This window comes from Balearica regulorum, chromosome 1, assembly GCF_011004875.1.
Source record: "Balearica regulorum gibbericeps isolate bBalReg1 chromosome 1, bBalReg1.pri, whole genome shotgun sequence".
Lineage (NCBI taxonomy): Eukaryota > Metazoa > Chordata > Aves > Gruiformes > Gruidae > Balearica > Balearica regulorum.
Window position 1 is genome coordinate 137,478,539 of NC_046184.1, and position 12,597 is coordinate 137,491,135.

Here is a 12,597-nt window from a genome sequence, read left to right on the forward strand (position 1 = left end):
GAATTTGTTGGGAGGTCACTGCTGATGCCAGTAGATCTGTGCTGATTCACATGTGCTAAAGATTAAACAATCCTTTACTTTCGTTCCCCTGAAGCATTTTGAGGAAATATTAAATCTTGTATCTAAAGAATGTAAAGCTACAACAGTTGCAAGAGTATAAAAAATAAAGGTTGAAAGACATTCCAAATGTATACTAGTATAGATTTATGCACACATGTGTAATACTGTATCTAATACTATAGATAATATTAAATCAGCTATTTATTGATTGCTTTGGGATTTACAGGAACATGATTTTTTTTCCTTGCCTCTTAGCTTTTGAAGCTCAGTTATTGTTTTAGCTCCCATGAGAAGGAATATGTGATGTTATGCCAAAGACCTTAATTCTGTGAGATGTTCTTGTCTCACTGAATAACTATGGGATTTGGCTTTTTGAAAATATATTCTCCTACTAACATACATTTCAACCAGAGAGGGATGTTGTCTAGGCTTTATATCACTACAATCAGCATAGCAGATGTGCTTTTGCTTTATTAATATCCTTTAAATGTTGCAAACAACCATCTCAACATCATGGAAACACTGCATGTAACTTACTTCTAGACAAGACAGCTAATCATTCGTCTGTCAGTGAAAATGTATGAATAAGATGAACTATTCATTTTGTTTTATGCCGAGTATTTGTTTTTGCATATCAGGAGCTGTTGAACAGCACTGTTCTTTTTGAATATTTATTAATTTGCACTGCTTTGGTAAAAAACAGTGGGAAAACAAATATTTGCTTGCTTCAGGATGTGTGCAACTTGCTTTCTTTAGCATTAGAGAAGTTTTTGTTAAACAGTTCTAAAGAAAAAAATCTGAGTTTTGATTATTAGTTCCTTTTACACTATCGACACAAATTACACTACTTACACAAATGTCTTACTAGCTGTCCTGCTGGCAATTACTAGCATCATGAGTACTCATAGCCTTCAATGTCTGTGTTGCAAAAGGTAAAAGCTGTAATGGGCTTGGGACAAACTGGGCTATGAAGTAATCCATTGGTTTAATCATATTTGAAGTGTTTATTGAATGTGATGTGAAACAATCACATTCACTTGTTGGAAGGAAAAGTTCTTCCCAAGACAATTTTATGTATATCCTAGAACAGGATAAAAAATGGCAAAAAGAATAGCTTTTTTTTTTTTTTTCCCCCAGAGCTAACAGAAGAAATTGCAAGTGTTTTTTTTATTGCCCATAGCAGATTTTATGACAAGAACATAAACTTAAAATTTTCCTTTTATAGTGCACTTAACAGAAAAATACTGCCACTTTGAAAACTATAGCTACATATGATGATAGTAGCCTGCTTAAGCACTTGCCGTAATTTATTCAGGAATAGCATGTGTGTGGACTGTAATTCTTCTTGTACTATAAACCAAGGATATATATATATGTATGCACGCACACATGCAAATATACATGCATAACACATTTTATTACCTTTCATACTTAGATGATCATATTTCATACAAAATTTCATTTCATATTCACATAATGGCAGTTTAATCATTTTTATTTTCTAACTGAAAAAATTAGCAAGTGTTTTCTCCAAAAACACTTGATCTACAAGTGGTTGATCTTTAATATAGTCTTCAGTCTTGTGTCCATATATGAACATTCCTGTATATGGAGGACCAGGGCTGAGATAGCCATACTGCAGTAGGCATTTGGTAGTAGCCTTAACACAACAAATTGTTAGAAAATATTATTAGAAAAAATGCTATTCAAACCTGCTTGAGCATATTTAGCCATAATTCACCAAAACACAATAAACGGCGATTTTGCTGGAGAGGTGACTCATCAAGGAATTTTGGAACGTGGCACAAGTCTAGCTCTTTTGCCCAGTGCTATTTGTTACTAAGATGCTTAAAATTTGCAGAATGGCCTACAGCTCTGTTTCCTCCTTCAACGCCACTGAGTTCACTATAATTTAAAAGTTCACTGAAGCAGCTTTAATTCACACTATGAGCTCCACCTATGCTAGAGTGGAAAGCGAAGCTTCGTAGGACACACTCTCCCACCACGTGCTTAAAACAAGTAAAAAGATGCTAATCCCACTAGGGCTAGTAGAAGTCTTGCCATGAACTACATTGAGATCAGGATTTCATTTACTGCATTGCTTACCACACAATGCATAACTAATTGTTATGTGCTGCGGAGATGTTTCAGTTGGACTTGATCTTAGAGGTCTTTTCCAGCTTTAAATATTCTATGATTCTATGAAATCCAAAGTTACTTAAGTATATTTTTGATTTTTAAATAACACTTGTCTTTTGACAATCACTTTTACTTTGATATCTGTTCTTTAAACCACTTCTTGCAGGGAGAAAAATTATACTTCTCATTTTGATGACATTTTGGTATTAGTATAATTTTCTGCCAGTAATTCCATATTTTTGCAAATATGAAATTATGTACTCAAAATTCTTTCTTTCCTTTCTGTGTCTGGAGACTGTCTATGTGGCTTTCAATTTATGGGCCATGTTGAATACGGAATACAACCATGTGCATATATAAACCATGTGTATTGAGTTTCTGCCTGATCTTCCAGTTTAGTCTAGTTCTGGATTCTCTACCACTCTCAAGAAAAAAAAGAAAAAAAACACCAAAAAAACACCAAACAACAAAACAAACAACTGAATATGAAACTTTAATGCAAGAGCCAGTGATTTTGAAAGATTTTGTAGTTGGATCAACAGCACATTCTGTACTTCAGGCACCAACCTAAAAATGAAAGCAGAATTGCAGTCGATTAAGGAGTAATCATTGGATTGCCCAGAAAATGCAGCCCCTCTTCAGTGCCTCTTAAAGGATTCATTGTTCAGCCCCAGATGCAGTGTGTTTTGACTTATTTGCAACTGCAAAAGAAAACGGAAATGTCACTGTTTGGTTTCTACCACCGTGCTCAGCTTTGATTACCTTGGAAGATAGGCTCTTATTCCAAGACACTTACAGTCTAAGATCAGATTTTGGCACCCTTGCTCGTCCTGAATAGCATTAGTCAGGGCTAAGCTGCTGCTCATTCAGGTCAGATAGATCAGAATTAGTCATCAACTGAGACAGTGGTAATTATGCGATAACATAACCATAACAGTGATTCAAGCCTCTTTCCATGAGGCAGTGATGCAAATGTTTCTCTGCTGGTTTTATCTGTTTATCTGTACCTCACTTATATATGAGTACCATAAAAACCCCTTTGGTTAAAAAAAAAAAAAAAAAAAAAAAAAGGTGCTTTAAGACGGAAACTGAATGAATGAAACCTTTTGGCACACGAAGGAGCAGGAGGGATTTTGTACAGAAAGGATACCATGGAAGAAAGGCCCCTATCCCAAACACGGTCCTGAGAAACAAACCCAAAATGTTGGCAGGTTTTTACTGGACTTTCAATAGATGAGCAATGATTAGTTTGCCTTTTTAAAACGTTGTCTCCTGCCAGCCCCAAATCCCCTTCTCCTATTTCCAGTGCAGCATTCAGCCTGCGGGGTAGGTGGATGATGAGGTATGCAGTTGTGATGTGGAAGGGATTCAAATGATGTGAATGAGATTTTGATCTTCTGGGACTTCTGTGATACAGAGTGAAAAGGAGGAAAGACAAACTGTTCTTCATTTGCAGAAAAGGCTTTCAACTTTTCTCTGCTGTGTGGCTGTGGCTGAGGAGAGAGGAGGGGAGTTGTGTCCTTGCTTATATCAAATTGCCAGAGCTTTAATTTTGACCAGATGCACCATGCAATTATGGCGGCTGATGGACAGTTATAAATGAATTAGTCTTTGGCAAACTGAACTTTATTTCAAGTATGATCAGCATCACAGAAGATACAGGAAAGCAAATTTTGTGATGGGGTCAGTGCATTTTTTAAATGCTCAGATTTCTTGGCAGAATAAAAGGACACATTAGTCCGAAGAGGCAAAGTATCCTAATTTCTAAGCGTACCTCTGGAACAGATGCCTTGCTGCTCTTCTCACAGAGCAAGCAGGACTAAATACCAACGGGCAGGCTGAACCTCGCCTCTGTTTGCTGAACTTTCCCTTTTGCTGCGGTTCATACTGGGGTTATAGGTAGCATTCCCGTCACTGCCATCGCGCTCCCCACACTAATTGTCATGAAGTGCAGAAGGCTGAAGCGCGCTTGGTTCCCAAGGCTGCTAATGAGCCCTGAGCTCTCCTCACCCTTAATGAACCAAGGTTTGTTTGTGGGGGGTTCTTGTCCATCCCTCCTTTTCCCTGGTCAGGGGAGGAGGCAAGAGTTCACACAACAGAACAATGACTTTACAGTGTAAAGGCGATGCAGCTGTGCCATCTGAAGCCGTCCTCAGTTATGAGCAAGAAAGCTTAAATAGATTGTGCTGTGAAGAGGTACAGCTCCGTGAGTGTGAAGCATAGCTTTCGCTTCTGCTTCACTGACCTGTCTGCTTGCGGCAGCGACGGGCCCCTGACGGGAGCGTACGCAGGGAGAGCCGCGTAGGGCGACTCTTTCAAAACCACTCTCTGTAACGCCGAGTGCAGGAAAGGAAACAAAATGAAGTTTCAGTTGATCTCCGACGGGGGCGGCGAGTGGGTGTACTGCTGCGTTCTCCAGAAAATCCCATGCCCTCCGTTTAAAAGTCAGTGATTCTTAATCCACTTCAGGTGATTAATAAGGCCACTAGAGCAAGCAGTAGTTAGCAAGAGTACTCACACAAAAGTACACACAAACGCCTGAGCAAATCACCCATTTCACTACCTCACTCTCTTGAGGCTCTTCTTTTACTATAGGTCAGGATCATCACGAATTTGGGCTAAACTACCATTTATCATTTACTTCATCCACCTTCCTTTAGGCATTTCAGTTACAGTGCTGTGTGATCCTCTGGCTATATTTATCTTTCTACAAATATATATATGATACATGTTTGTACACACGTGCACAAGTACATATGCACAAAAATGTAGGTACACATAAATAGTTGCATGTTCTTGAAATACATAGAAGTGCGTTAGTATACGGGACATATGTGATACTTTCACATATAGTATATATGCTTTCCTAGAAACAGTATTCCCTGTATATATTCAGATAGATATTGACACAAGTAAACACAAACATGTACTCTAAATGCTGTGCTGTTGCTATAATAGCAAATTAAAATTTCAGTCTGAGAACATAACTCTGCTAATTGTAATAGCAATGAGAGAGTTGAGATTATGAGTTATAATACTCTGGACTTATCCTTGCACAATGCTATACAAAGGTGAGGGGTTTTTAAAAAAAGTTTTACTACTAGATTAGTGAAGCCAAAAGCAGCATCTGCAGAAGAAATCTAATTTTGCTGTAATAGGCTGTTTGAAGGTCATCATTTTGGGTTTTGATAATGCACAGAAACATCTGCTGTTTTCCTCGATCGCATGAGAGAGAAAGGGAAAGGAAATTAGGTAGGAGCTTTTATTTTGCATTCTTAAGTGAACAGAAGCAAGAAAAAAAATAAAGCAGTCCAGTTTTAAATACCTTGATGTGTGCGTGTGCAGGTTCAAAACTTTCGATTGCTCTCCCGCCCGGCGTGGTGGGTTGATAGCCCCGGGAGCAGCGGCGAAAGTTGACAACCCCCCACAGCTGACCCCTCATGTTCTCTCTCGCCTAATCGAATTTTACGTGTGTTTCCAGATAGCTGATCAGCTTCCCTGGATTTCGCTGACGCCACAGGAAAGCTTTGCCTGAAGATGGAAACACTGGAGTCGGAACTGACCTGCCCTATCTGTCTGGAGCTGTTTGAAGACCCGCTGCTGCTGCCTTGCGCTCACAGCCTCTGCTTCAACTGCGCGCACCGCATCCTGGTCTCCCACTGCGCCACCAACGAGCCGGTGGAGTCAATCACCGCCTTCCAGTGCCCGACCTGCCGCTATGTCATCACCCTCAGCCAGCGCGGTCTAGACGGGCTCAAGCGCAACGTCACCCTGCAGAACATCATCGACAGGTTTCAGAAAGCCTCGGTCAGCGGACCCAATTCCCCCAGCGAGACCCGCCGGGAGCGGGCGTTCGATAGCAACAGCATGTCGTCCTGCGAGAAGGTCCTCTGCCAGTTCTGTGACCAGGACCCTGCCCAGGAGGCGGTGAAAACCTGCGTTACCTGTGAGGTGTCCTACTGTGAGGAGTGCCTGAAAGCCACTCACCCCAACAAGAAGCCGTTCACCGGCCACCGTCTCATCGAGCCCATCCCGGACTCTCACATCAGGGGATTAATGTGCTTGGAGCATGAGGATGAGAAAGTGAACATGTACTGCGTGACCGACGACCACTTAATCTGTGCCTTGTGTAAACTGGTTGGGCGACACCGTGACCATCAGGTGGCGGCTTTAAGTGAGCGCTATGACAAGCTAAAGGTTAGTGCTACCTATCGGCCTTTCTAGTCAAGCAGCGTGTAGTTGGAACGGAAAGTCCCCTTGGGTTGCATGCCGAATTCCTCGTTTGGGCAGGGGCTGGGAAAGGTAGCTGCACGGTCTCTAATCGGACGAAATACACATACAGATCTACACATGCATTTGCTCATCACCATTGAAAAGGTGTCTGATTTTGCTTAAGGAACGATTCCTCAGTTGTGTTTTACTTTCTCTATAGCTATCATAAGGAATATGCAGCATATAGTATTGTTTAGGTGAATTTTTTTATCTACTTACAGCTTTATTCATGGAGCGGATAAGGTTTAGTGCTGACTGCAAATGCACAGGTGCTGACTGAAATGTCAGGCATTCTTTGCATACGCTCTGCTGTTGATTATTTTTCATTTGGTTGCTTTCATTGTGAAAAGCCCTTTGCATCACCGCTAACAGGCAATGCATTTATCCATGCCGGCTTCAGGGATGCCAGCTGCCCATCCAGCCAGAGAAACCGAATGCCAGCTCTGCTCTTCCCGCGCTGCCTCCCACCCGGACTCGCAGGCGGCGCAGCCCTGGAAACAAAACAGAAATTGTTTCAGAGCTTCCTGTGGCATTCCCATGGTTCGGTGAGCTCCCGGTACATCTCCCGCCAGGTAGCCGGATGGCTCCGGCAGCCCCTGGCCCCACGCAGGACACCCTGGGTGGGGTGGCACCGGGCAGCCAGGTTGCAGGGTGCACCGGCAGCTCTCCAGGCTGCTGGCAGAGGCACAGCTCCCGCTGAACAGCGAGGCCATGGTGAGTGGCCTCCCACCTGCCTGGGCATATGTTCCTCTCATGCCCATTTCGGTGCCGCTTCAGAGCAAAGGCAGGAATTCGGCACCCCACGCTTCACCCACTCCCTCCAGACGGGCTGCGTGTGCCTGTGTGTGGCTGGGGGGGTGATTTTTTAAAAGATGGATTGCAATCCAGAAATCACAAGTGTGGAGGGCAAAGATGATCTGCCAGCCTTCCCACATGGAATTTCAGAGGTGGAGAAAGAAACTGAATTAATAGGTTTAACTAACTGAAAGGGTTTTTCTTAAATACCTTCAGACAAAAATATGTGGCTGCACATGTCTCTGACAACTTTATGTGAGTGCGGGTAAAACCTGCGTATGCACGTTGTGTGGATTTTGTGCCTCTGTGCATGGGCAAACATGCAGATCATATTCTGTGATCGTATTAACGTAATGAAAGATGCTTCTTTACCCGGACCCGACAGCTTCCTGTCATCCTTAAAGTATTTACTAAGGAGGAATTGTTATTTTTGCTTTCTGAACTGGTTTGTAATTTTAATAGGTAAGAGTTTGGCCATTGATAAAATGGGACATGGACTATAAAAGTGAGTAGGTGCATGAACTTACAGTGCTTTTCAATTATCAAGGTTTATATCCTTAACAGGTGCTACTATTTAGTAAGCTAACAGTGTATTGTTTATCAACTTTATATGAGTAGGGGTGCATTACTTAACATGAAATACCTTCCACATTAAATACTGGATAAGCATGTTTTTGAGGATGTGAATAAAAAAAAAGTAAACCTTTCCTAGTGTTGATGTACGCACATACAGCAAGTCTAGAAAGAAGACTTTAAAAGGCATGTCTCTTCTCTTGAGATCTTTAACTGAATATTACAGATAGTTAGGAAAAAAAAAAAAAAAGAGTGTATTTTTGCATGATCTATGACTTTTCTGTGCAAAGATGCCTAAGCAAACTCTGAAAGGGTAACTCAGACAGGCAAGTAACATTCACATCAGATGTCATTCGGTCTGTTACTCAGATGTTACTCAGAAGCCTAAGATGGCACTTTCCGCCAGCCTCCTTGAAGAATAGTTCAAGTACTAATTTAGTGGTTAGTGTAGGCCTGAGTCAAATAACTCTTTCCTTAAAATGGCGAGTCCTAGCATTGTTTATAATATCTGTATGATTTTTTTGAGACATAGACTTTCTTTGTACCCAAACTATCTAAAAGTAGTTTACACAGACAATTAATGGCCTGCATGAAATCCAGTTCCTATCCCCTGTGTCGTGAAGCAGCCTATTTCACTTTGCTAATGCCAGCAATGACATCAGTCATACCAATTATGCCAGCAATTATGAGATGTTTGTACTCTGCACCCAGGAACAGCAGGCTAGGTGGTTTCCATCCAGATCCAGCATCCCTTCTCTGTTCATAAGAAGATAATCTAAAAACTATGTCTTTCCTTTCCTCAGTGCTTCTTCCATCTCTGAAATTTGTGCTGGTTTATATATCGAACTCTGAGAAAGAGATTTTCAGTTTAATGGATTGGGAATTACCCCTCAGAAATAAAGGAACGATACCTGTTCACAACAGTGTTTGGTAGTTGACGGGAAAGAATTTCAGGTCCATTTTCACGTTCGGGCCGTCTCCTTCATGAATGACGATATGACTTCTTGAGTCACTGGTCATGCTGCTAACGTAAATTTTAGGTGCGGCTTGCATATGGTCTTTGTTAACTTACAGATAATGTGCACGTGCCATTGGCAAATTCAGTGTTCAAGTGGATCTGAAAATCCCCACCTGACAAAAATGGGTTGTTCCTTGCTATATTGCGGCTGTGGGTTTTAAAATACATGGGGTTTGATAGGTAGGCTACCCAAATCTTTAAAAAATATTCTGAAAGAATGAGCATGCAGTAGCCAATAGTATAGTGGATTCATTCAAGAAATGAGTGCTTAACTGTATCTTTAAAAAAAAAAAGCAAAACCGCTTCAAGTGACACTTTCTTTCTTGTGATTTTTCTTTTTAAATCAACACATTGTTGATGTTAACAACAGCAACTGGTGTTGCTCTGGGTGTCAAGCTATGCTAATTACTCGCATTCTTTTCCAGCAGTGTTACTAATTATTTAAGCAATATCTCACCCTTCATTAAGCATAGGACAAAAGATGCCATTACAATCTAGCTCCTTTTGTGGCAAAAAAGAAACCCCTTAATTAGGAGTTCTGTATATGTGTCCAACAGAGGCATCTACAACGAAGTGTAACAGTCAATGTAATAGCAATTGTGGACATCTGAAAATGAGAAAGTGTTTTCCTTTGGCAGCTATGGCTCCAACCCTGAGAGGTGCTTTTCTTTCTCAACTTGCACTGGGGTGGAGGGGGTTGAGGGCACCTGTGTTCTTCCAGGAACGATCCTTTCTTCCTTGGTTACGCGACCACACGATATATCTTCACGCTTATAGTTGTTTTAGTGTTTACACATGTGGTGTTGAGTTTGGGTTTTGTTTTTTTAAGTAGATCATAGACAGATGCATAATAAAAATGGAAAAATGATAAACCATGTCCAAAACAGAGAACAGGAAATATCCTGGTGATGTGCTGAATTTTTGAGGTGGTGGTTGAAATTGTGGTATAAATTAGAAATTATTTTTAGCTACATAAACAATGAGAGCTTTAGAAATAGAAGGTGCAAATGCTTATGCTTAGCCCACCATATTACCTCAAAGAAAGTATTTATGGCTAATTACTTTTGATATTGATTCATTGCTTTTTGTCTTGTTGCAATGGAAACGAAAAGACAATTGAAAAGTACATTCTTTTTTTTTTCAGAGAAAATTCATAAAATTACCTTTGTTCTGTAGATATAGTTATACTCAAGAAAGTTATAAGAAAAATGAAAAGATAAGATTTATTTTGAACAAGAGAGAGTATTTTGGGGAGAATTTACAAGGTGTGGATGGAAGGATATCACTCATTTAATATTAGCGAAGAGCCATGAAGAGGTGTAACAAAAGAGGAAGGTAGACGGTATACCATATTTTTATATGGTATAAAGCTAGCATAACTCCATTAACACCAATGTTTTTACTCACCTTCATATTAACTGGTAATCTGGTTGCTGACACATATATTCTGGTCAAAAAATAATTTTAGCACAATTATTGTAGTGCTTAGTCAAGAAAGATCTTTTGTTGAATTGAACTGCTGTAGGTTAGCTGTGGTTCTCCATGTTTTTGTTTGAATCTTATTAGTGCTGACATCTGTTGGGCATGTTTATGAAGGCAGGGCAGCCATCTGAAAGGCATTCAGCAATTCCAGGAACAAAAGGGAGCTTCTTGTTTGTGTGGTTTTCATCTAGTTTTGGTGACAGAATCCATACACCTCTATCTCTCCTACACTGTGATTCAGAATGCAAGGGTTCAGTTTTCTATGGTGTGTCAATTCGACTACTCACAAATATTTTTTTGGTGGGAAGCAGCCATAAACTGTTTCCACGCAGGGAGAATTGCATTCAAATCTTATGAGCCTACTTTGACTTTGTAAGGGTAGGAGACTTTGTCAAGTCCACAGCTTCTACAAATATAGCACAAAAATATATCTGCTTCCCTGCTATGTGTATTAAGAATTTAAAAACTTTTCATATTTAAATTCTTTGCAGAGATACTGGCAAAATATGAGCTGAAGCTTTCCAAATATTTTTATTTGGCATTGTTTAGTAGTTGCAGCTAGATCATTATTGGTATACTGTAATACCATAAGAACCCAGCACTTACAAATCTATACTTGTATAAATGAGTTGTTTGGGTTGACAATCCAGGAATATTGATTTCTGGATTTATATATAAATATATTATGCACATACATGTAAATATGTGTCTATATACATTTTCTTCATTTTATGTGCATGTTTATAGTGCTTGTGTTAGTATATAAAGACAGTACTGCATATGTTTGTACATATGCATATGTAGACTAGTTTGTCTAGCATAGAAACACATGTAATTTCTACCAATATTTGTGGTGGGTTGACCTTGGCTGGAGGTCAGGTGCCCACCAAGGCCTCTCTGTCACTCCTCTCCTCAGCTGGACAGGGGAGAGAAAATAAGATGGAAAAAAACCTCATGAGTCAAGATAAAGGCAGTTTAATAAAGCAAAAGCAAAAGGCCATGCACAGAGGCAAAGGAAAACCAAAAGATTTATTCTCTACTTCCCATCAGCAGGAGATGTCCAGCCACTTCCCAGGAAGCAGGGCTTCAGTACATGTAGCAGTTGCTCTGGAAGACAAATGTCACAAATAATGAATGCCCCTCCCTGCTGCCTTCCTCCTGCTTTCCCTTAGCTCTTATTGCTGAGCAGACGTCATATGGTATGGAATGTCCCTTCGGTCAGTTTGGGCCAGCTGTCCTGGCTGTGTCCCCTCCCAAGGTCTCGCCCACCCCCAGCCCACTGGTGAGGGGGATGTTGGAGAGAAGCCTTGGTGTGTGCCAGCGCTGCTCAGCAGTAGCCAAACCCTGGTGTGTCACCAACACCTTGCTGGCTGCCGATACACAGCACAGCGCTGTGAGGGCTGCTGTGGGGACAACTGACTCCATCTCAGACAGACCCAGTACACGTCTAACGTCGTTAATACCTAGAGTCTTGAATTTGAATGAATACATGTATGCCTATATTTTAAGTAAATATATACAGTTTCATATATATGTGCAGGTCAGTAAAAATATTTTGATCAGATATATATTAACCATGCATTAATCATTTTACTTGGTATCCTTTTTATAATATTCCATGCATATATCTTTTTTTAGTAGCTGAATATTTTCATGTCTAAATTTATAGTTTCCCTGTATACCCTTAACTTTACTAACTTCCTATTTAATGGAAGCTATTTACACTAAAAAGAATCCAACAGATATGTAAAGACATAGTATGGCAGTGTTATAGTGATATGTGTTATTAAACATTTCGATAAGTGGCACTTTTCCTTACATTGTACTTAATAGATTCGGAGTGTAGAAAGTTACTTTCTATAGTGCCAGTTACGCAGGTTTAACATAAAATTAAACTACTGTATCCAACCTAACAAAACGTGGAACTTGTGGACTTTCATTATTATTAGATTATTATTAGATTAGATGCAGCTTGATGTAATTATTAGATTAGATACTGCATGACAGATGTTTCAGTGTATTATTTTTTATGAAGTTAAAATGATGAATGGCCACATGTATTAGTATGCAATATTATCTGATATTACTTAATGCTGAAATAGATGCAGAAATGTAACTAACTGGCTGTGCTTCAGTATTTGCAAAGATCTAAAAATGTTAAGTTTTTTCATGGAAGATGATTGATGTAGAAATGAACTGTTTATTACAAAGGTTTGCCAGCCGCATTTATTTTATTACATTAATATATAAATACTAAA

At 40.0% G+C, this 12,597-nt stretch overlaps 1 protein-coding gene across 5 annotated transcripts in view; it reads left to right on the forward strand.

The window, feature by feature from the left end:
• The window catches only part of MID1 (midline 1), a 190,029-nt gene that overhangs the window by 76,453 nt on the left and 100,979 nt on the right, over positions 1-12,597 (forward strand). For all 5 annotated transcript variants that reach the window (XM_075776588.1, XM_075776560.1, XM_075776591.1 and 2 more), the window contains exon 2: positions 5,681-6,396. In XM_075776588.1, the coding sequence (XP_075632703.1) occupies positions 5,737-6,396 (660 nt within the window). In that variant the 5' untranslated portion in view covers positions 5,681-5,736. The remainder of the gene's footprint in view (positions 1-5,680; positions 6,397-12,597) is intronic.